Source organism: Echinops telfairi, unplaced genomic scaffold (genome assembly GCF_000313985.2).
Source record: "Echinops telfairi isolate 266 unplaced genomic scaffold, ASM31398v2 ScPeMD7_1;HRSCAF=3_0, whole genome shotgun sequence".
In the NCBI taxonomy this organism is placed as follows: Eukaryota; Metazoa; Chordata; class Mammalia; order Afrosoricida; family Tenrecidae; genus Echinops; species Echinops telfairi.
The window spans coordinates 260196-282639 of NW_022103896.1; the positions used below are offsets into that span (position 1 = coordinate 260196).

Consider the following 22444-nt stretch of genomic DNA (forward strand, 5'->3'; position numbering starts at 1 on the left):
CTGCCCACAGGTGCTGAGGGAGCACATAGGCGTCAGGTGCTTCCTGGGTCTCACGGCCACAGCCCCTCGCAGCACCGCCCTGGATGTGGCCCGGCACCTAGGTGTGCCTGAGGGGCCTATTGGGCTCCCGGGCACTATTCCTGCCAACCTGCACCTCTCTGTGTCCACGGACAGGGACCCTGAGCAGGTAGTACTCCACAGTGCCCCTGGGGTGTTCCACTAGCCCTACTGGCCCACACGTCATGCATGACTCTCCACAGGCCCTGGTGACGCTGCTGCAGGGGGAGCGGTTCCGAGCCCTGGACTCCATCATTGTCTACTGCAACAGGCGGGAGGACACGGAGCGAACTGCTGCCCGCCTCCGCACTGCCCTGCAGGAGAGCCCACACCCTAGAGGTGAAGCCTGGCAGAGGCGTGGCCCTCGTGACCCCAGTGCCCGCCAATGCTGCGGCCCTGCAGTGTCTGTTCCCACAGGGGTTGGCACCGAGAAGGTGGCCCAGGCCTATCACGCCGGCATGTGCATTCAGGAGCGGCGGCGGGTGCAGAAGGCTTTCATGCAGGGCCAGCTACGCGTGGTTGTGGCCACTGTAGCCTTTGGGATGGGGCTGGACCGGCCAGGCGTGAGGGCCGTGGTGCACCTGGGGCTGCCGCCAAGCTTTGAGAGCTACGTACAGGCTGTGGGCCGAGCAGGGCGTGACGGGCAACCCGCCCACTGCCACCTCTTCCTACAGCCCCAGGTTGGTGCCTTTGTCGAGACCCCTGCCCCACACCACGGTACGTACTCCCTCTGCACTGCCCCCACCACCCCCACACACACCCCCTCTGCCTCTCCCCCTACCCCCAACTTCAGGGTGAAGACCTGAGGGAGCTTCGGAAGCACGTGCACGCCGATGCTGTAGACTTCCTCGCCGTGAAGAGGCTGGTGCAGCAAGTCTTCTCAGCCTGCTCCTGTGGCCAGCCCTCCCCAGAGAGCAGTAGAGCCAGGGCTGGGGTACCACTGGAAGCCGAGCAGCAAGGCACCCAGGACACACTGCCTGAACCAAGGAGCACCTGCCGGGGGCACACACGAGCCCTCTTGATTCAGCCTGCGGAACAAGCCCTGGACATGCCCCAGGAGGGTGAGGCCCTAGGCAGGGGAAGGGGGGAGAGGGGACGCCACTCCACGCCTCTCCGTCCCTGACCTCTGCTGCCCCACGCCCATCCATCCCTTAATTCTGCTACCAGCCATCCAGACCCTCCTATGCTACCTGGAACTGCACCCACAGCGCTGGCTGGAGCTGCTGCCCCCCACCTACGCCCAGTGCCGTGTACACTGCCCCAGTGGCCCTGCCCAACTCCGTGCCCTGGCACTCAGGTGGGCACACACCTGCCCAGGGTTGGTGGAGACAGGGACAGGAGCCTGTGGGTGGTGGTCTCATGTCTTTTCCCACCCTGGGCACAGCTGTCCCCCCCTGGCTGCAGGACTGGACCGTCGGGTGGCTGGGGACACTCAGAGTGGGGGTGCCAGCTCTGTGGAGTTCAACGTGGTCGAGCTGGCAGACGCCATGAGCTGGGAGCTGGCCCCTGTGCGGCGGGCCTTACGTCAGCTGCAGTGGGACCAGGAGCCCAGAGCAGGGACTCCACGGAGCACAGGGGTGTTGGTGGAGTTTGGGGAACTGGCTTTCCACTTGCGCTGCCGCGGGGACCTGACCCCCGAGGAGAAGGACCAGCTATGCGAATTTCTGCATGGCCGAGTGTGCACAAGGGAGCGTGAGGCCCTGGCCCGCCTGCGCTGTACCGCCCAGGCCTTCCGCAGGTGCGGGGAGGGGTGGGGCGACAGGGTGGGGCACCAGGTTCGTTTTCAGGGTGTATGTAACAGTAACTGTGGCCCCGACCCCACTCCACCACCCCACAGCGTGGCCTTCCCCAGCTGCGGGCCGTGCCTGGAGCAGCCCAGTGCAGAGCAGAGCACCCGGCTCAAGGCCCTAGTGGAGCGCTACTTTCAGGAGGAGGAGGAGGAGGAGGAAATGCTGGGCTCGGGGGACCTGGAAGGCCCAGAGCCAGGGCAGGACAGAGTGAGTGCCAGGCCACACCGGGCCAATAGCAGGGCCCCTGTGGCCTCCCCAACCAGAGGGACCCCAGGTGGCTGTAAGTGGGGAGGACCCCCAGGCAGCCTGGCCATGTCGGGGCACAGTGCTGAGCTACAAAAAGGCTTCCTGCCCTCTACCCCAGCTCCAGGACTGGGAGGACCAGATCCGGCGAGACATCCGCCAGCTCCTGTCACTGCGGCCGGAGGAGAAGTTCTCGGGCAGGGCTGTGGCCCGCATCTTTCATGGCATCGGTAAAGGGGTGAGGTCTGGCTGGTGGGGGTGGGGTGTGTGCATGGCATCAGAGACCCCATGCTGTCCCCTGGCCACAGGAAGCCCCTGCTACCCAGCCCTGGTATTCGGGCATGACCGGCGCTTCTGGAGGAAGTACTTGCACGTGAGCTTCCATGCCCTGATGCGTGTGGCCACAGAGGAACTGCTGCTGTGGAGCCACTGATGCCGACCGCAATGCGTGGGGGCAAGGGGATCCCCAAAATACAGAATAAAAGGAGCATGACTGCACACAGCTTCCTCCTGCTCTCCACACACAGCCCCCTGCACCTCAGACACAGCCTGGGGCACCCTAAACTTTATTGGTAGAAGGTAGGCACCAGGCCCAGGTAGAGAGTGGACATGGCCGAGAGGGCCAGGAAGAGTGAGAAGCAGGACCGGAGTCCCAGGCTGTCGGCCAGTGCACCGGCCAGCGTGGCCATCAGCAGCTTGCCCAGCAGCTCCAGTGTGGCCAGGAAACTGTAGTGTGTGGCCTGGGAGGGAGAGGGGCAGAATGGGTGAGCCCGGGAGCACTCAGCCTGCAGCCTCCCTCGCGCCCCACCATACCCCTCACCTGTAGGGTGCTGGGCGCAAACTGGCTACAGCGCATCATCAGGGTAAAGGTGACGATGGTGACCAGGCCCCCCAAGAAGTGCTGAAGACACAGGCTTAGCAAGGCTGCCCCTAGAAGAGGGGTGGAGATAAGCGGGGTCTGGGGCTTTGGGTACCCCCTAACAGTCCTCCCTACCTTTCAGGACTGTGCCAGGGCCCACACTAGTCTCCAGGGCATCCAGGCAGAAGAGCAGGGTGGTCTGGCAGGTGAGGCCCACCAGACGGAGCTGCAGGATTGGCTTCAGGAGGGGCAGCGGCTGCCTGGGGGTCAGGGGGTTTGGTGATCAGAGGGTGCAGGAAGAAGAGTCTTGGCTGGCTGAGGGGAGTGGAGACTCACCAGGGTCTAGTCAGCAGGGCCCCGCCCAGCGAGGAGCCTGCGATGGAGCAGGCCACAGCACCCACGCCGTTCCACAGGCCCAGCTCCTGGGCAGAAGCACCATGGTCAAGCAGAAGGAGCGGGAGCAGGCCTTCGGCACCCTGCTCACCTGGGAAAGAGGGTCATGGAAGCACTTCCAGGCCGCTCCCCTCCACTCCCCACCTGGGGCTGTGCTCTTTTTCTGCCCAGCCAGGCCCCCACCAGGCTTATAGCCTCACTCACCCAGCTTGTACATGAACACGAAGCCTGCCATCCATAGTGTGCCAGGCACAGCCAGCACAGCCCGCAGCTGGCACTGAGTGCGTGGGCGAGGCCCTGAGGGCTGAGACTTTGGCAGCTGCTGCAAGGCCGGTGCAGCCCAGGCCAGTGCAGCAGCCAATAAATACGTGGCGGCCAGGAGCAGGAAGAGCAGGGGCCAGGAGAGGGCAGGCACCAGCACCAACAGGCCCCCCCCAGCCAGGGCCGCTCCCACCTTGTAGGCCACCACCTGTACTGTGTTGCCAGGGCCCAGCTCCCGGGGCTCCAGGAGCTGCACGGCTAGTGTGTCCAGGGCCACATCCTGCACTGCTGCACCCAGATTCAGCAGCAGGAGTAGCCCCGCTGCTGCAGCCGGCAGCCCACCCTGGCCAGCCTCTGTTGGAGGCACAGCTGCCAGCAGCCCACACACCACACCCAGTCCAGCAGTGCTGAGTGCCAGCCAGACCCGCGGGGAGCCTCTCGTATCCACCAGTGGGGCCCACACCAACTTGAACAGCCAGGGCGCGTACAGCCCTTTGGCCAGCCCCACACGTGTCAACGAGAGGCCACCGGTCCTCAGCAGCATGGGCAACAGTCCAGATTGCAGCCCATAGGGCAGGCCCTGCACCAGGTAAAGGCCGGCCATTGGCAGCAGCTTTTGTCGCATGTCTGGAACCAGCGGGGGGGTGGGGGTGGGGGGTTAGGTCAAGGGTAGTGACGCGCCGGGTCCCAAGGTGCCCTGTGAATCAGGCCAGAAGTGACTGCCGAGGTGAAGGTCAGTCAGGTGGATCAGAGCGCACTTCCGCGTGGGCTTGGGAATGGGATCAGGATTAGACAGGGCGGTCTGGAAGAGCGTTGTCGGGTCCTAGCAGTGGCAGTGCCGTAAAATACCCGAAATCGGCTTTAAAATGGGGAGAGGTGGGTGCTCCCAACACGCGCAGGGCTTCCGGGAAGGGGGGCCCGCGGCTCCCAGCATCCTTGTGGCTGCGGGTAGCGCTCCCAGGTGGGAGACGCTGCCGGGCGGGGCTCGCAGGCTTCACCCGCTGCCCCTTCACCCTGAGTTCGGCTCCAGCCGCGTCTCTAGCACCCTCTCGGTTCCGCAGACCCTCCTGGAGGCCGAGGCGCTGGATGTCCGCCCGAGAAGCGTCCGGAAATTGCGCCACTATCATAGAGAGCGGGCCCGGGGCGGACGCATCGGCTCAGCGGCCCTCTAGCGCCTCGTGTGGCCAACCTGGGTAAGGGCTGCGGGCCGAGCTCCGTCTGTCACGTGCAAATCCCGCGAGGCTGGCAGAGTTGGCCAAGGGTTCTAAGATAGGAACCAACCACCAGTACTCGTCGCCTAGTCTTCTCCTCCCAGGGGCCACCACACCCGGTCCCTACCCAGAGTGACCAGGTTGGGCTTACCAGGCCTCTCCTTCCCCCGTGAGCAGGGCCTGAATTCAGCTGTGGAGGTGGGCGTCCTGAGTGATAGAGGGCAGGCGGGAGGGGTGAGCTGCCTTGCCAGTATGCTGAAGGCATTGGAAAGTGGACTGTTGCAGATGCAATTCGGTTAAAATCTACAGCACCTTATCATTTTATCACCCGTATCCATTTAAATTTGTTCTAATTTTTACTATTTTCTGCTTTCTTTGTGATTGAGATTTCTGTTTCTCTTGGCTATTCTTGTTAGCTTGTTTTCTGTATATGAAACCTATGATAGGTAAATCTAGAGCAGCCGTTCTCAATCTGTGGGTCCCCTTTGGGGTCAAACGACCCTTTCATAGGGCTCGCCTGATTCATAACAGTAGCAAAATGAAGAGTTATGAAGTAGCAACAAAAATAACTTTTTGGTTGGGGTGGGGGTGGGGTAACCACAACATGAGGAGGTATATTATAGGGTAGAGGCATTGGGAAGGTTGAGAACCACTGCTCTAGAGAGACAGTAACTGGATTAATGGTTCCTTGGGAGCATGGCAGAAGAGGGTGGGGGGTGGAATGGGAAGTTAATGATGAGTACAAGAATGAAGACAATCTTCTAAAACTGGTTGTGGTGGTTACAATTCTTGATGTGATTGAACTCTTAAATTGTATGATATGTGAACTATGTGCCAATAAACCTTTGGGGGGCAGGGGCTTTGTGTGTGATTAAGATCTGGGCCCAGGATGCAGACGGACTCCACCCTCAACACATGCCAATGTCCAGGTGACAAATCTGTGGGTCCCTAAAAAGGACCCATCCCTGGGCAAGTAATAAACCCCCTATCTTCTGCGGCAGCCACTGGAGCTGGCTTCCTGCCACTGGCAATATGTTGTTGGGGCCCAAGTGGCCTCACTTACAAACTGGACCAAACCAGCTGGACCCCAGAAAACTGTGCAGATGAAGTGAGGGACCCTCGAGTTGGCGTTTTCAAACCTCTTTGCCCCACCTCCCACCCACTTCAGAGCCCACTCAAGCCCAGGCCCCCTGCTGTCCGGGGAGCAGGGGAGGCAGCAAAGCCTCGCACAAAATTGTGGCTTGCTTTCCCATTTGGACATCAATGCCCTTCAAACCCCGCACCCCATTCACGAGTGCACCGAGACCATCGGCCCAGTTAAGAGTAAGACTTGACCCTTAGCCCTCACAGTCACTCTGCCATGGGGGCACAGACACACCAGCCCCGGTGGCCAGTGGCTGATGGCTGAGCAGTTCTGTGTGGCAATGGAGGAGGATGGGCTGGGGCAGGGATTGCACTTGGCAGTGTCTTTGCTTCTTGATGTGGCCAGCTGAGCCTTACCAGCAAAGAGTTCGGGACTCTCAGGTGAAGTGTCTGCCCCCCTTATCTGTACTCTGAATAGACAGTCTCCACCACAAGCCTACTGGAAGGCAAGCAGGGTCCGCCTCCTCTGGGAGTCCTCCAAGATGCCTCCCACCAGAACCGGCTGTCCCCAAAAGCAGAAAGAGTGCCCGCTCAGGTGTGGGTCCCAGGCCCGCACAGAAGGTGGCACAGAAAAAGGAGCCAATGCCACTCACAAAGCTGCCAGGAGTCCCCTGAGTCAGGGTGTCTGGCAGCTTTATTAGAATTCAGCAGAGGCAGGGACCCAGCCCTTCAGGTAGCAAGAAGGGCTCCAGAGACCCCCAGGGTCCTAGGTATGGTGAGCCAGGGCGGCACGGCCAGCCCAGCCTGTTCTGAGTGTCCTCAGAGGTTCTCAGGCATACTCTTGGGTGAACTTGGCATGGAACTGGCGCAGCTTCTCCAGCAGGGGGCGCAATTTCTCCATGGGGGGCAGAATGGTCATCCTATACAAAAGGGGGGACATTTGGTTAAGGCTGGGGGAGGGGGGAAACAGGGCACGGGGCTGTGCGGGCCTGGCCTCACCGGAAGTGGTAGGTTCCCTCCCGCTGCCCGAAGCCGCTTCCAGGCACCACGCATATGCCCGTCTCTTCCAGCAGGCGCATGCAGAAGAACATGTCCGGGGCCATGCCCAGCTCCTGGAAACCGACGGGCAGGGCGGAGGCTGAGTCCTGGCCCATCCCGAGGCCCCGCCCCCGCCCGCCCCCATGTCCCTGCCAGACCTGCGCCCGCTGCACAGCACGCGGGGGCAGCTGCACGCGAGGGAAGGAGTACATGGCGCCTTGCACGGGGTTGCAGCGGATGCCGGGGGCCTCATTGAAGATCTGCTCCGTGAGCTTGGCCTTGGCCGCCAGCTCGGACAGCACCGCCCGCTTCTCCTGCGCCAGGGTGGGAGAGGGCTGGTGAGAGCGGACACGCGATGGGCCTACCTAGGCCCACCGCGGCCCCGCCCCTCGACAGGCCCCGCCCTGCCGAGTCTGCCTTCTCCCCGCCCCTCCCAGGCAAGACCCCACTGCAGTCTGGCTGCTGGCACACGGACACCACACAACGGAGTGGACCTGTCCGCGGGAATCCCACGGCGCTAAGTCCGGGCGGGAGCTGGCTGCCGTAGCTTTGTCGTCGAGTGGGTGGGCTCGAACTGCTGGTTCAAAGCCAACAGGCCACTCGAACCTCGATTTTCCCACACCCCCTCGTCCTTCCCCACCCCAGCTTCCCTGTCCCCCTCCAGTTTGCACCTCCCTTCCTGTCCCCCACCCCCACCCCCTTGGGCTCACCGCCTGGAACTGTGCAAAGGAGGGGTCAGAAGGCCCGGGCGGGCTGACCACCATGTCCAGCAGGGCTTGGCCAGCCACAGGCGGGCACAGCCGCACGCTCATCAGCTTCTGCATCTGCTGCTGCACCTCGGGATCCATATTCACCACCTCCACGTAGCCGCCGCGGAACCCGCACCTGCCAGGGCCCGGGGGCGTCAGTGGTGAGCGAGAGGGCAGGGCCTGACCCCCACCGCCCGTCCTCGCGTCCCCGCGCTGCACGCACTCGCCCATGTAACCCTTGGAGGTGGAGTGGAAGGAGGCTAGCTCCTGCTGCGTAGAATACGGCGGCCCCATCTCAGTCAGCACCTTCTTGAACGAGTGGAAACGCGAGCCCTCGGCGTACACGTTGTCCTGGTACACCTGGGGGTGGGCGGGCGGTCAGCGCGGGGCTGTGCCGCCCGTCCCCGCCCCCCCACCCCCGCGCACCCTTCCTGGGCCCCGGGCCCCCGCGGGCACCTCGTCAGCCAGCAGGAAGAGGCGTTCCTCAAAGGCCAAGCGGATCACGTCCTCGACGCACTCGCGGGTCTGAACCTGTCCTGGGGGCGGCAGGACCAAGTCAGTCAGGGCGGGGGCGGGAGGGTGGAGTCGGTTTGGGGGCGGGGCGGGCGGGCAAGCAGCGCACCGGTGGGGTTACCCGGGTTGATGACACAGAGCGCGCGCGGGCGGCATCGGGCGCGCGCCTGGTGCAGCGCGCGCCGCAGCTCGGCCACGTCCAGCGCCCAGGCGCGCTCCTCGTCTAGGTAGTAGTCGACTTGCACAGCGTCGAGCTCGGCCAGTGTGGCCGAGTAGAGAGGATACTGCGGGATAGGGATGAGCACGCCCGTGCGCGTGCTGCCCTCGCCGGCCACCAGCAGCTTCAGCACCGTCTATGGCGGCACGGGGAGGGGAGCGGGGTTGGCGGGGTTCCAGGGCTGCCCCCAGGGTCAGATTGCCTAGGCACACAATGAAGCCCTGTGCCTTCCTGCCCGGACCCTGGCCTACCACGATGGCGTCGCTCGCCCCTGTGGACAGGAAGATGTTGTTGGGGTCCGAGGGGATGCCTCCGTCGCGCCGCTCGATGTACCGTGCCACGTCCTCCCGGACCAGCTGGATGCCTGAGCTGACACTGTAAGCCCCTGAGGCCCAAGGTGGATGGGGGCAGGAAGGGCAGGTGAGGGGACGGGACCACTCTCCCCTGGGGCCGCCTCGTTCTAGTTCCTGCATTCCTGGAAGCCCGCGGCTGCAGACTTACCCAGACTGTGACCCCCGCAGGCCTGCAAAATGCGCTCAGCCCTCCTCTTGGCATCCTCGGGGAAGTGGGGGCTACTCAGGAGCTCAGGGTGGACACAGAGAGCCAGGACCTGGCAGGAGCAAGTGTGAGGCCAGGGTCAGTGGGCCAAAGGGAGCGGGGTCGGGGTGGGGTGCTGGAGTCGGAGTCTCACCTGGCGCATGAATGTGATGGGTCTCTGGCCCATGGCCTGCGCATCCCCTATGTTGGCGCGGACGACCTCTGTAAAGGGCTTCTTTGCACCCTGGGTGGCACAGGGGCAGTGAGACTTCTCGGCTTGACCCCCCTTCCTCCTCACCCCATTCCATGGTTGAGGGGCTGACCCAGCTGTCCAAGTGTCACCAAGGGCAGCAGTGGGCCCGGGGCCATACCTGGCGAAGCTCCTGCTCCAGCTCCAGGGCTCGGACCACGATAGGCCCTCGGACAGCATACTCCACCTTGCGCACACACTGGTTCATGGTGTCCAGCGTCAGCACCTTGTCCTTCAGCCCATTCATTGCAGCCTGCCCCTGGTCACCTGTCTTCAAGGCCATAACCTGACTAAGGCCAGGCGAAAGAGCACCTCAGAAAGCGACCCAGAAGTGGGGTGGGAGCTGAGGAGGCCTAGGTGGAGAAGCGAGGGAAAGGGTGCCCTGTTTTGCTGCAGCCTGCTGGCCCGCTGAGAGAGAGCCGTCTGAGGAAGGCGCTGGCCTGCCTGGCCCCTCCCTGCCTGCCTGGGCACAGTTCCCCAGGGAGCCAGAGGGAGTGGGTGAGGAAGCAGGCAGGGCTTGGCTCAGGGCCCAGTGCCCGCCCAGTGTCCCAGAGCTGGAGAACAGCTGGAGGGTCATGGAATCTCTGGGGGGCTAAGTGGGAGGGGGGAGGTAGAGTGGGCCCCAGAGGCTGGCCAGCCGGGCAGGGTACACAGGGCAATGGCCAGTCCAACACTGTTAGGGCAGGTAGCATTGGGCCCTGGAGCGTTACCCCGGGCGGGTGCTGCCCGAGCCTAGCCCTCTGAGAACCCCCCATCTTGGCTGGCTGAAGTGCCATCTGGGGGCTCCTGGGGGAGGGAGACACACCGGGCTCACATGGCCAGACCCCAGGTTCCATCTGAAGTCTGGTGGCTCCAAAGGTCCCTGGGCTGGGGAGGGGCTAGAGCCCGGAAGGGCAGCCTGGGTCCCCGATGCCGATGCCGCAGCTGTCCCTTTACTATGTATAGGCCTGGACTGCCCTTGGGGACACACCCAGGGCCTGGGGTGACCTGAGCCCTTCCGGCCTGCCCGAGATTGGTAGGTTAAGCAGGATGCAGCAGGGATAGGCCCTCAGGGCCCCACCTCCGCAGGCCTGCCAGGCGCTGATAGGCCATGCCCAGGGGTGGCCTCCCTGCCAGCTTCGGAGTCCAGGCTCAGGATCAGGGAACTGACCCCCGAGAGGAGCCCTGACTGGCTAGTTGGGCTGGTGGGGATGCTGGCTGGGGTAAGCCCAGGGCAGCTGACCACCCCCCTACCCCCCACTCAGTCTCTCAGCTGACTCCCCTCAGTCTCACCTCCACCTTCTCTGCTTGCTGTACCTCGGCTTCCCCTCTGCCCATCAGAGAGCACAGGTTAATAAGGGCCTGGCCTGAGGCGGAGCCAACCCCCTCCGCCCCCTGGCAACAGGTGGACCTTGAGCAGCTAGCTGCACAGCCCCACACTAAATTTAACCCTGGCCTGCCCCTCCCCTGCCCCCACCTGCGAGGGTAACCTTCTGAGCAGATCGCCTGTGGGGGGTGGGGGGGAGTAGGTGTGGGGTGGCCCAAGCCCACTGCCCTCAGCATAATGGCCTTTAGGCAGGTGGACAGGCAGTGTCCTCCCCTCACCCACTCAGGGCCCCAGAGGGCCCCTCGACCTAACACACTGTGCCCAGCCAGCTTTGAGCTGGAGTGGCCAACTGCTTGTCCCCTCTACCAGCCCAGGCGGAAGCTGGCAGCAGGCCCCTGGGTCAGGGCTGCACGCCAGGGCTTGGGGCCTCCTCCCCCAGGGAGGCTGCTGATGCCAACTTTGTGCTTGCTTCGCCCCTTTGGCTCTGGCCCCACAGGCCCCAGGAAAAGCCCCACCTTTCCCAGCCATGGCCCCTGGTCCTCCAGGCAGTGACTTGCCCAGCCCCCACCTGAGGGAGCCCCTCACAGTACCTGGTCCTCCAGGCACGAACACTCCCAACTCCAGCCCCCAGGAGCCTCTCACAGTGCCTGGCCCACCAGGCATGACTCCTGGGGAGCTCCCACCCCGCCCCCCACCCCCCCAGCACCTGCCCTCTTTGGGGAAGCAGTCAGGAGGACTCTGGGCACGCCGAGCGCAGGCTTCCTGCCCAAGGCTGTAGCGGAGGTGGCACCTCAACGGGCCTCAGCGCGCACCCACAGGCTCAGGTGAGTGCGTGCAGGGGTGGGGCTGGGTGGGAAGGCACATGGGGCCTAGCAACTCGCAGCACAACCTGCTCCAAGTGGGGATGGTGGCCAGGCAAAGACACAGCACAGCACAGAACAGGCACAGGCGGCCTTTTATCAACAGTCACAGAGACAAGCAGCAGGGTCTTTCCCCAGCCCCACCCAGATAGGGCTTCTGCCCGACGCTGGCCGCCTGCCCACAGCACCAAGGCACACTGGGTGGGCATCCCAGGCGAGCCTGCAGCAGGACCCCTTGCTTGGTGAGGGGTGCCCTCACATGAGCAGGCAGCAGGGTCTCTTCTCCTCAGGGGCATCCTCCGTGGGGGCTGTCAGTTTGAGCAGGGGCGGGTCCCCACTAGCCCTAGTGTCCCCCTCAGCCTGCGGGGGCTCCGGGTCTGCAGGCTGGCCAGCATCAGGGGCTTCAGGGCCCTCAGGAGGGGGTCGCTGTAGCTTGGCAGCAGCTCGCTGGCGCTTGAGTTCAGCCAGGGTGTGATGGGCCTTGTCCCGCCCTAGGGCATGGGCCGTGGAACTGTCCAGAGGGCTCAGCTGGTAGGAGACTCTGTGGTCCAAGCGCTTGGAGTACAGGCGTGGCCCCAGGGGGCTCCCCACTCTGCCATTCTGAGGGCAGGTGGCCTCGGGGTCACCCTCCTGTGAACGGAGGCAGGCCTGACATCAGGGGGTGCTCCTGGGGCAGTAGTGGAGAGACCCACAAAGGGGTGGCTAAGCTGGGGGGGGGGGGGGACTAGCTTGCCGGAGGCACAGGCAGCTGGACACGAGGGCACAGCGCCAGGACAAGAGGCATTTCACAGCCAGCCAGGGCCACCTTTGGCCGGCCTTGATCCCAAGGGGCGGGGCAAGGGGTGGGGGCACAGCAGCGCACCTCAAGGGGTGGGGGCTGGAGCTCCACATTGGTCTGGCCATCCTCATCCTCCAGGGGCTCCGGGCTGGTGGGGGGGTGCTGCTGCCACACTATGGCCTCCTGCACGTGCTCCTGGCGGTAGAGGCTGGAGCGCTGGGTCAGGCTCGCCCGCCGCACCACCTTCCTGCAGGGAGGACAAGGGGAGGGAGTGGAGAGGCCACAGGCACTGCCCTGGGGGACTCTGCCCTAGCGCTGGCTGGCACTGGCACTCGGTATGGACGTCATGCCTTCTCTGCGCCACTCAGGTTAAAGCACCAAGGGCAGGGGTTGGCCGGAGGGTGCCAGCTGGCAGGATGCGGGGAGGGCAGGTCACAGGCGGCACTCACCCACGGCTCCCCGCGCTGGACGTGCGGCGTCGCAGCAGTGGGCGCTGGCGGCCCTGGGCCCGCAGGAGGGCGTCCCGCTGGTGCTTCAGCTCCAGTAACTTGGCGCGCACCTCCTCGTCACCGCACAGGTCTGGGTGAGATGGGGACACAGCTCTCGCGGCAGCCCCCTCTGGGCGCCCTCCCCACTCGCCCAACTGGTCCTCGGCAGTTCCCAGGACTCACCCAGGGGAGTCTCATCCAACAGGGACTTCCCATTCAGGTCGGCCCCGTGGGCCACAAGCAGCTCCACCAGGTGCACCTGTGGGCGGTGGAGGGAATGTGCATGCGGAGGGAGGCCCAGCTGCTTGGGAAGCCTCCCTTCCCCTCTCCCCTCCCCCCAACCCCGCGCCCCGCCCTCACCTGGCCCCAGTAGGCTGCTGCATGCAGCGGTTCCCAGCCATCCTGGTCCTTGGCGCTCAGGTTGGCCCGGTGCTCCAGCAGCAGCGCGGCAGCCTCGCCAAACCCATTGGCAGCAGCAACGTGTAGCTGCAGGCAAAGGACCAGCCCTGACTGCGGCGCCGAGAGAGAGAATCCCCCAGGGCTCCCCTGATCCTACAGTGTCCTACTGGCTGCAGTGGCAGTCTGCCCTCACCAGCGTGGCCCCATGGTCCTGGGGGGTGTCCAGCTCGGCCCCCGAGTGCAGCAGGCTCTGGATGTCCTCCAGCATGCGCAGCTCTGGCACTGCCCGGGCGCCCTCAATGCTCTCCTGGGTGATGCCTGCGGGGCCGCAGGCTCAGCACCGCAGCACCCCACACCCAGCCCGGGCAGTCCGGCCACTCACCGCAATCAGCCATGGCTGTCTCCAGACAGTCCAGGGTCTGTCCATCCTCACACAGGTCATAAGGCATGTTCCCATCAGTGTTGACCGCCAGGAGGTCAGCACCACTGAAAGGAGAGCAGGGGCCCAGGGGTGACTCCCACCTGTGCTCCCATGGCCGTCCTCCCAGTGCTCAGGGCTGCCTGGGGCCCATGTGAAGCCGACCTCCAGTAGCCACCCCCATCCCTGCTCCTGGGCCTACCGGGCAATGAGCAGTTCCACCAGGTGGAGGTGGCCACAGGTGGCAGCAGCATGCAGGGGCGTCCAGCACTCACTGTCGCAGGCATTGACATTGGCCCCAGCCTCCAGGAGCTCCTGCACCAGCTCCCGGAAGTCATCGATGCAGCACTGCGTGCCACAGGAGCCTGAGGGGTCGATCACATCCAGATCCCACCCACCCCACAGCCCCCTGACCCCAGCAGCACCTGCTGACCTGGTGAAGAGCCGTCAGGCCGTCCTCATTGGCCAGGTTGGGGCTGAACCCGCTCTCAAGGAACTGGCGGACTGCAAGGGCAGGGCCCATGGTCAGGGCAGGGAGAAGACTAACTGCCCTGGGTCCCCTGGGCCCACAGCACTTGGAGTCCTTGTAGTACAATGGGGGTACAGATGGCAGAGAAGCTGGAAGCCCAGTAGGCATGCCTCGAGCTGGGCCACCAGGCACCCACTTCTCAGACCCCAGGATGGCTGCCAGTGCTTCCCAAGTGAGCACAGCCCTGCGGGCCTCTGGACAGTTCCACCTTGGTCCTTCCAGGGCCTTGCCCCCACTGCAGCCTGCCCCATAGGCCAGCCTGCCACATCCCCCTCCTGCTGCCATGGGGGCCCAGTGCCTTGGTGAAGGGGCCTCCTTGCATAGCCACCCCACTTGGGGTTCTGGTGGCCAGAAAGGATGTGGAGAGGGGGAAGGGCAGCAAGGGGCCCGGGGCTCTGGGCCAGCGCCTGTGGCAGGAGAGCCAGGGCCAGAGCAGGGCAACGCTCCGCACACACCCACCTTCCTCCAGGTCATTGCGTGCGGCAGCCTCCAGGAAGGTTACACTGGGGGGAAAGAGGACCCGCTTCTCGGGCCGGCCACCATCTGTGCCCCGCCGCTGCCGCTCCCCGGGGCCCCTCCTGCCCCGAGCCTCCTTCTGGGCCTGGGCCCACAGCCGCACTTGCTGGGCTCGCCGCTTCTGGGCGTGCTTTAGCCGTTCCTGGGCACTCATGCGGCCCACCACGGGCATCTCGGCCACCAACTCCAGGTGCTCAGCCATGGTGGAGGGCAGGGCCTGCAGGGTGGGGCAGCTGGCTGCTCTGGCACCCTCTGGGGGCATCCCCCCAGGGCAAGTTCCGAGCTGGGTTTCCCTCACCTTCTCGCAGGGACCTGCGGCCTCAGTCCAGGCTCTGAGCTAACTGCCCAGACAGCAGAGTCTTAGCCCCTGGCACCTCACCAGGGGCGGGGCACACAGAGGCCAATCACAATGGCCACTCCTGAGCCCCTCTGCCCACCTTTCAGGCCTCAGGACTCTGGATGGGGCCTGGGAGCTGCCATGGCGGGAGCCCCCACAGTGAGTGCATGGCCCAGGGTGCTGCTGGACACCAGGGTCACTGGGCTGGGCCTCTCCTCTCACGGTCCTGGGGCCCCGGCACGTGGGGACTGCTGGGGAAGCTGGCCAGGTTGCCAGGGTCCCCAGGCAGGCCAGCCTATGGAGTCGCTCTTCCAGAAGCAGCACAGACACCGAGGGAGGGGCAGAGCAGCAGCCTGCGGAGGAAGCACACAGGGAGAGGACTGGGCCATGTTCTGGGACCACCCTCAGTAGGGCCTGCCTTCTGCCCGCACAGGGCAAGTGGCTGCCAGGTACCCTTGGGCTCACTAGCCCACCACCCACCCCACCCCACCCCAGAAGGCGGGGCAGGGCAGGGCTGGTGCCTAGGGGTCCTCAAGCCAGAGCCTCCTGAACACACCCTGGACAGCATCCCAAGGAAGGCAGCATCCCACCCCCGGGCACCAAGTCCTGCTCAAACCCCACTGGCCACAGCTTCCCAGTCCCAAGGAGGCCAAAGGACCATATCAGGCAGCATCCAACCTGCTCCCTACCCACATGGAGCCCTCCATGCCCTAACCTACCAGCCCCCCAGCTCCTGGGAGCCACCCATAGCATGCTGACCTCCACTCTGCAGCACTACATGTGCGGCCCGGGAAGCCACCTAGACAACAGCCCTAGAGGACTGTTGCCAGAATCAGCACGGACTCCTCTTCTTTTTCCTTTTGTTAGCTGGGATCTAACACATATCTATCCTTCCACGTTTCAACCACATTAAACAGAACTGTACAATTGCTACCTCAGTCAGTTTCCAACCATCCTTTCCCTATGTGGCCTCCTTGACCGATCCTTGTTCTGCTTAGCTCCCATGTCACTCGCACCCCCACCCTTTAGGAAGAGGGCATTCTGGGGGCCCTCTCCTTCTCCAAAGGACAGAGTTGGTCTGTCAGCTGCCTACTTCCACAGTGGTCTCAAGAGGCAGAAGGCACCAAGCTGGGCCCTGCCATCCTAGCACACAGCCTCACCCCACAGACCGGCCCTCCCCCGGGGGGCCCTCATGAGCACACCGGACCAGAAGCACCTGAGGTCAGTCCTGGGGTGACCTTGGGCTTCTCACGCCCTGCCCCAGGGCCCAGGTCTGTCCTCCATGAATAAGCGGTGAAGCAAGGAGACTACCACATGGTGGGCCCATCCCTGTGGTCCTCGGTCGGTGTCGCGGCACCCACTTCCCCCAAGCTGAGCCCTGAGCTGGGACCCTCTCCGCCTCCAACGAGGCCTGTTCAGTCCCCTTGCCCAGAACCCACCTCAGAAGGGAGAGGCCAGCCAAAGACCAGGGGCAGGTCTTGGGGTTCTGGGGGGAAAGTTGCCTCCTTCCTACCTGAGTCTGGGCTCAGTGCCACTCACCTGGCTTCCTCTTCCTGGCCGGAAAGCCCCCTGAACATAGAGGGTTAGACTTGCTGCCAGCTGCCTCCAGCCACCACACAGCCCCCTGCTCAGGGCAGGGCAGCTCCGCCCTTCCAACCACAAATCCTGCCCCAAGCCTCCTTGGAATGTCAAACAGAGATAATCTGGCCACCTTCTCCCAAGGCCCCCGGCCCTGTGCCCGACAGCACCTCAGGGTGGTGTGTCCCTGACTGGGGGGAGGGCTGCCCTCTGGGCCAAAGGCACCAGCCTCATGGTGGGAGCCTCACCCAGGCCGCAGTCCAGGTCTCAGCAGTCCCAACAAGGGCAACCCTGTCTCAACAGAGGGAAACTGAGGCAGGTCTAGACCCAGGGCTCCTGTTAACGAGGTCTCTGCACAGTCTTTCGAAGCGCTGGAGAGAACCCAGAAGGAGGTGCATGTGGGGTAGGGGTGCCGGGAGGCCTGACCTGCTCTAGAGAAGCAGGCAGGGACAGCAGGGCAGGGAGCAGCTAGCCTACGTGTGTCAGCCGGGCCCTGGAAGGCTGTAGCGTCCCCTATGTGCTGCATAGGGGTGGGAAAGTGTTCAGGCCAGTCCTTGGGGCTTCTCCTCCGGCACTGGGCTGGCAGGCCCCAAGAGCAGGGGAAATCACCCAGTGCAGCTCATGTCTCCACCAGGAGTGGCCGGGTACCAGACCCGTGGGGGGAGCCAGGTGGATGCATCCTATGCTCACATCAGTCATTGGGTGGAGGGCAAGCCTCGGTCCAGCAGCCTCTGCGGCTGCGGCCGGCCAACGGCATGTCTCAAGCTGGTAGGCGAGAGGCCGGTGCATTTGGGTCGCAGCCCTCTCTGGGAAGGGCAACTGGCAGCGGTTCGAGGGGGAAGCAGAGAGGGAGGGGATCCCGGCCCCGCCCCTCCGGGGTCCCTTAGGAGCACTCACCTCTCAGGGGCCGCTCCGCTGGCTTCCCCAGCACCGCGGGCGGAGGCTGGGCACCCGTCGCTTCCACTCGACGGCCAGCTCCGGGGCGGCTCGCCCAGGCCCTGCCCGCCAGCTCTCGGCAGGGACGCGTCCAGCGCCTGGAAGAGGACCCTCCGTGAGGCCAAGGCCAGACGCTGGCAAGGCCGCGGGGTGCTTGCAGGGCGCTGCGCTGAGACCCCGGCAGAAGGCGGGCAGGAGAGTGGCCGTGCCCGGTAGGGGCAGAGAGAAGACAGAAGGCAGCCCCAGGGAAGCTTTCAGGTGATCGCTCACCGCCACCCCCCAGGGGCCACAAACCGGCCCACGTGTGAAGCTCCGCCTCCGGAAGTAACGGAAATGTCTCCCACGAGGTCCGCTAAACTACCGGAGAGTCACACACAGCACCATCTGATGACCAACGTTTCTGGGGACGTTTGGGAAAGATGGCTGTCACCTGTTTATAGTATGGGTAAACAGCGACTTCTACAGTGAACGCCAAGCGGGAAAGGGAGTCCATCGTGGCTCCAGGGGAGGGCGCAGGTGAGTGGGCATTACCCCCTGGGGGGAGGAGATGCCAGTGCCAGGCTGGCCTTCAGGCGGGAGAGACAGAACACCCTCACTGACTGGAAGTGTGTCTTCTGTGGCTGCGGGTGTGGTCTCATCCAGCAGGCCTGGGGAGCCACAGGGGCTTGAACCAAAGAAGGCCGGAGGCACTCTGCTCCAGCTGAGAGATCGCGCAAGACTGCAGGAGAGGCCACAACCACTAGACCAGCTTGAGAGAGATGGGTCTGTGGCAGGTTTCCCTGCCCACAGAGGGAGAGCGGAGCACCCTCAGGCAGGCAGCTTCCTGGCAGAGTGGGCTCCCTCCAGGCATGTCCTGGCGGAGTTGAAGGGCAGAGGCACTTACCCTCACCGGGCAGAGGCACAGAGGGAGGACCAGAGCTGTTCCTGTGACTTCCAAGCAGACCACGATCTCCCCTGATAAATCCCATAACCATTTGTATGACCTGTGAGTTCTGTGTGGCCCATGGGGTAAGTGCCCCACCCCAGCTGAGAAACAGGGTACTGGGAGGGATGGGTGGTACTGGCAAAGGCAAAAAGGCTGAAGGGTGGGGACATGTCAGACCTCTAACTCCTGGGGATTGGCTCTGGGCTGATGCAGACTCTTGCCTCTCTCCCTGAAGTTCGACAAGGTTTAACACCACTACCTTACAGCAGCCCCCAGCACAGCAAACAGATGAAAGAGCTGGTGGGAATACAGTCAGAGCCCAGGTAAGCTCTGCCGAGGCCCATAGGGTTTCCAGGCTGAGCTCTCCAAGCATCGCACCATCTCCCTTCTCCTCCTCCTCCCGTCCAGCATGCCAGTCAGCCAAAGGCTCACCTCCAAAGAGCAGGATCCAGGTGGGAAACAATCCAGAAAGAGAGGGAGCAGAGACCTTCCGAGAAAGGGCCCCAAAGGGAAGAACCAGCTGCCGGATTTAGGAAGAGATGAATGGATTTCACACAAAAAGTCCAGGTGCAATGGAGAAGCAGTAAAAAGCAAGAACACGTTCTTGGAAATTAGATATAGCTCCTGAAATTGAAACCTAAAGTCAAGGCGATCTTAAAATGTAGAATAAGAGGACAGAGACAAAAAGTACAAGAAAACAAAAGCTGATGGCACACTAACAGAAGTCTCCTAGAGCAAAAACAAAGGTGGAAGGAGGATTAAAAATATTTGAGAAATCTACAATTTCTCAGAACAAAAGGGCATGACCTCTCCTCTCAGAGGTGAGAGTGCTTGCCAAGCAGCCACTGGGGTCTTCAACGCAACCATGGAGAAGGTGCCGTAAGTCCCCCCAGTCGAAGCAAAGCAGAGTGAGAAACCAGACAGACTCACCGGGAGGGCTGGGCTCAACAATACTGGGAACAACCCGAACATCTGCCTCCACAAGCACGAAGCCAGAGAACTAGATGGTGCCCGGCTACCAACACGGACTGCTCCAAGGGACCACCTTAGGAGGTCCTGGGTAGAGTGAGGGAAATGGAGACTCACGCTCAAAAATCATAAAGCAGAGCCAGGCTTACTGGTCAAATAGACTCTGGCCCTTAGTCACCCTTCAGGCCTGGAATGGAACACACCCCGTGTTAGAACAATTAAGCACTGAAGATCAAAGGGACAAAGTGCAGAGGGTGAGGAAAGGTGAGCTGGAAACAGGAAGCACCGGGAGGAAGTGGGAGGATGCTGGGGCTGCAATGAATGAGCAGAAACCAAGGGGGCGTGAACTGTAGAATTTTGGAAACTGATGCCACAGCAGCTCTGCCCCGGCGCTCCAGGGTGGCTCTGAGTCAGGGCAGACTCCACAGCAGAGCTTATGTGCGTGCCTACCTCTTGGCTTCCGACTCTTCCGTTCCAAGTGCCAATAAACCACTTGATGGCACATTTGGTCAATTTCAGACTGAAGACATTGGGAGAATTCTTCAATTGCTGCATCACTAGCTTCAGTAGTTGGTGCATAAATTTGAGTCATAGTAGCTTAATTGGATATCCTCAGAAGGGAATAAATACTATCCTGTGACAGACGGGACTGTACTTCAAGAAAAAGTAAATGAAACTGATGATCTGCTCAGTAAACTCTCACCCAACTCACACTAAAATGCTTGTCCCAGTGGCAAAGTTACAGCCCACTGGGGCAGCTCACAGGGAGGTCACTGTGAAAGGCTTAGATTTCCCACAGAATCCTGCCAATGAAGACATGACATGTATATTTCAAGAAAGGGAAAACCTTCCTGTCACAGAAGATAACTTTGTGAAACTTCAAATTAAAACTTGTCTCTGAGCCAGATAAACACAAACCTTCTGGAAGAAATAAAGATGGAAAAAGATTTTTTTCCCTGTTGGGAGGGAAATTGCTGGACGTGTATTAGATGCTGGAAGCAAAGTCTCATTCTTTTAGCCAGATGATAAAATAGTAGGAATTGTACCCCTGGGATCTGAAGACTCAGCTTCATGGTGCCGATAGAGTCCACGAGCATTACTTGGTTCATAAACCAGAAAAGGTCATGTGGACAGAAGGAGCGCGAACCACTCCAGATGGACTCTGAGCCTCCACAGCTCTGCACTACCGTTCTCATCTTGCTCCTGGGAAATCAGTGCTGACCATGGAGGGAGCCACGTGCTTTTGAGACAAAAGCCATTCAGTTAGCACACCCTAGAGGAGTCACAGTGGTTTCAACAGCATGGAGCCGGGGAGACAAGTGGTTCCTCGACGGTTAGGCCTGAGTGATCCACTTACCCAACAGGACGGCCCATGTTGCTGAAAGCAACAGGCTGGAAGAGACCAGTGGCCTGGGGTTGGTCTTGTCCTTGCTGCTGGAGTGAGCTGTAAAGATGACGAACCCGCTGTAAAATACAGCTACTGCCACATTCGCACGATCATCTCACTCGTGGCCATGGGAGGCCGCTGGGTCCGAGAGAAAAGCCTCCAGCCGGCCTCACCCTTTTCCTCAAGGAACCGTCTTTCCTTAACGCTGACGTCGGGGAGTTTCCAAATGCACAACAGGGACCCTACCTCTGTGTCTTAAAAGATGTGGAGAAGTTATCAACTAGTGCTTTGGGACCTCAGTTGGATAAACCCATCCCACTGTATGAGGCCAGTTTCCATGGAAGTTGATTTTTAAAAAATCAAGAAAGGAAAAAAGCAAGTTACTCAGTTTTAATTGTATTCAGCCTCAGACTTCAGTTGGATGAACAGTATTTGAAGCTTAAGTTTCCCTGAAAGATTATCCCCCAAAAAAGGATATACAAAGCAAGTTCTGTCTTTAAACAAGTTCTCCTGCTAAGACAAGATGCTCAGAGTTATTTAAGTATTTGAAACGTAGATGACTGCAAATGGTCAAGATGATTCTATAGCTAACATCTCAAGGAAATATTCTGAAAATATTTTTTCTCTGTATGTTTTTCCTCTGCTGCAAATGAAAAAAAAAATCTGCTTTTAGCAAAAGCCCCCCCCAAAAGGAGAAAGCGAGAGAAGCCCACCAAAAGGCAGGCCCACCAGCGAGACATGAAGGAAGGGCAGAAGAGAGAAAGAGGAAGGACACACTCACAGCTGGACAGTCCGCTAGGCCACAGCCACTTTGGGGGACAGCCAGGACGACACCAGCCTTTGAAGAGGAAGAGGGAGGTCGACAGAAAGCACCTGCAGTGAGACAGTTCATTGTGCCAGCCTGGCTGATACACGCAGGTGGGATGGACTGAGGGGCGGAGAGATGGATGGCTTGGTGAGTCTCGCCTTTCTTGTCTCTCGCTCTGTGATCATCGGACCAGTGTGCGGCTGCCTTGCTTGTTCTGTGCCTCAATTTAAAGGCTACACAGCCTGTGGGACGCCTAGCCTGTGGACTGTGTTGCTGTAAGTTGAGGTCCCTTTAAGACTTCTCTGGAGCTGGGGACTGGCGGTTGGTGACCTGCCTTGTGATTGCCTGCTGTGCTGACATAGCCTAGCTCTCTCTACAAATAGAGGAAGATCTGGCATCAGACTTGAAGGACTGCTAGTCTCTCAACTTTCTCTCATGGACGTGAGTTGCACTAAGCCATTTATAGTGCTTTCTAATTTAACTGTTTATTTCTTGTATATTAATTTCTTGTATTGTATATTTATCTGTATATGATTTAACAGTTCATTTCTCGTTATATATCTAATTATCTTTATAAATAAATATATCATCAGGAATTTGGTTTTATCTCTCTAGAGAACCCTGTCTAACACATGCAGCTTGAATCCCTACAACACCGTGGGCCAGTGCTGAAGAAATCATTCTGAACTTTTAATCCCACACAGCTCAGCCAAGATTCAGCTGTGCAACTCAGGCCTTGCTCGCACTGTGCCTCCCCACTCCCTCTCCAGAAGCTGCAGGGGGAGGGGGCAGGGAGGACAGGCACCCAGGAAGCCTAGGCCCAGGGGGACTCAGAGGAGAAAATAAGGGCACAGTGGCCAGTGAGGGACTCAGAGCATGCCACTCGGTCATGAGCTGTGCCGGCCCAAGGGAGGTCTCAGGGGAGGCTCAACACCCAGGAGGGCGGAGGCCTGAGCGGGTGATGACGGCGGGCCCGGGGTCCTCCAGCGGCAGCAGGCATCTGGACCAG

At 61.4% G+C, this 22444-nt stretch overlaps 4 protein-coding genes and 1 pseudogene across 7 annotated transcripts in view; 2 read left to right on the forward strand and 3 right to left on the reverse strand.

Annotated features, from left to right (window-relative positions):
• RECQL4 (RecQ like helicase 4) overlaps positions 1-2884 on the forward strand; it is a 6496-nt gene extending 3612 nt beyond the window's left edge. The window contains exons 12-20 of the mRNA XM_045286684.1: positions 8-187; positions 261-396; positions 475-737; positions 851-1118; positions 1225-1354; positions 1442-1795; positions 1895-2054; positions 2212-2320; positions 2399-2884. Coding sequence (XP_045142619.1) covers positions 8-187; positions 261-396; positions 475-737; positions 851-1118; positions 1225-1354; positions 1442-1795; positions 1895-2054; positions 2212-2320; positions 2399-2523 — 1725 coding nt within the window. The 3' untranslated portion in view covers positions 2524-2884. The remainder of the gene's footprint in view (positions 1-7; positions 188-260; positions 397-474; positions 738-850; positions 1119-1224; positions 1355-1441; positions 1796-1894; positions 2055-2211; positions 2321-2398) is intronic.
• MFSD3 (major facilitator superfamily domain containing 3) lies at positions 2641-4720 on the reverse strand. The gene is made up of 5 exons (XM_004697592.2): positions 3547-4720; positions 3286-3433; positions 3085-3209; positions 2911-3020; positions 2641-2830 (listed from the first exon to the last, which is right to left on the reverse strand). The coding sequence occupies exons 1-5, from the start codon at positions 4226-4228 to the stop codon at positions 2657-2659; spliced, it is 1239 nt and encodes a 412-aa protein (XP_004697649.1). The 5' UTR covers positions 4229-4720; the 3' UTR covers positions 2641-2656.
• Positions 4721-6542: 1822 nt separating this feature from the next.
• On the reverse strand, positions 6543-12272 carry GPT (glutamic--pyruvic transaminase). 4 transcript variants are annotated; one of them, XM_045297624.1, is made up of 12 exons: positions 12230-12272; positions 9323-9491; positions 9106-9195; positions 8916-9024; positions 8666-8799; positions 8307-8550; positions 8141-8220; positions 7908-8044; positions 7646-7820; positions 7094-7249; positions 6897-7009; positions 6543-6817 (listed from the first exon to the last, which is right to left on the reverse strand). In XM_045297624.1, exons 1-12 carry the CDS (start codon positions 12268-12270, stop codon positions 6727-6729), a joined length of 1539 nt encoding a protein of 512 aa, XP_045153559.1. In that variant the 5' UTR covers positions 12271-12272; the 3' UTR covers positions 6543-6726. The 4 variants fall into 4 exon arrangements, with proteins under 4 accessions (XP_045153559.1, XP_045153481.1, XP_004697404.1 ...); XM_045297546.1 differs by lacking the exon at positions 12230-12272 and adding an exon at positions 10474-10547; XM_004697347.2 differs by lacking the exon at positions 12230-12272 and adding an exon at positions 10007-10106.
• Positions 11444-21563, reverse strand: PPP1R16A (protein phosphatase 1 regulatory subunit 16A). Its single transcript, XM_004697348.2, has 13 exons — positions 17641-21563; positions 17308-17444; positions 14794-15185; positions 14439-14712; positions 13884-13954; positions 13653-13798; positions 13415-13518; positions 13226-13350; positions 12994-13119; positions 12817-12892; positions 12595-12724; positions 12230-12392; positions 11444-11997 (listed from the first exon to the last, which is right to left on the reverse strand). The coding sequence occupies exons 4-13, from the start codon at positions 14695-14697 to the stop codon at positions 11623-11625; spliced, it is 1575 nt and encodes a 524-aa protein (XP_004697405.1). The 5' UTR covers positions 14698-14712; positions 14794-15185; positions 17308-17444; positions 17641-21563; the 3' UTR covers positions 11444-11622.
• On the forward strand, positions 19959-21182 carry LOC101649122 (annotated as a pseudogene).
• Positions 21564-22444: the final 881 nt, after the last annotated feature.

Coding starts and splice junctions, on each gene's coding strand:
- MFSD3 (XM_004697592.2), bottom strand. CDS start 4,228: ATGCGACAAAAGCTGCTGCCAATGGCCGGCCTTTACCTGGTGCAGGGC. Junction 3,434..3,546: donor CGTGTTCATGTACAAGCTGG/GTGAGTGAGGCT, acceptor CCTCTTTCCCAG/GTGAGCAGGGTGCCGAAGGC. Junction 2,831..2,910: donor TTGCGCCCAGCACCCTACAG/GTGAGGGGTATG, acceptor TCTCCCTCCCAG/GCCACACACTACAGTTTCCT.
- GPT (XM_045297624.1), bottom strand. CDS start 12,270: ATGGCCAGACCAATGTGGAGCTCCAGCCCCCACCCCTTGAG. Junction 8,221..8,306: donor CAACCCGGGTAACCCCACCG/GTGCGCTGCTTG, acceptor TGCCGCCCCCAG/GACAGGTTCAGACCCGCGAG. Junction 6,818..6,896: donor GAGGGAACCTACCACTTCCG/GTGAGGCCAGGC, acceptor CCTTTTGTATAG/GATGACCATTCTGCCCCCCA.
- PPP1R16A (XM_004697348.2), bottom strand. CDS start 14,697: ATGGCTGAGCACCTGGAGTTGGTGGCCGAGATGCCCGTGGTGGGCCGC. Junction 13,519..13,652: donor GTGGAACTGCTCATTGCCCG/GTAGGCCCAGGA, acceptor CTCTCCTTTCAG/TGGTGCTGACCTCCTGGCGG. Junction 13,351..13,414: donor GACAGCCATGGCTGATTGCG/GTGAGTGGCCGG, acceptor GCGGCCCCGCAG/GCATCACCCAGGAGAGCATT.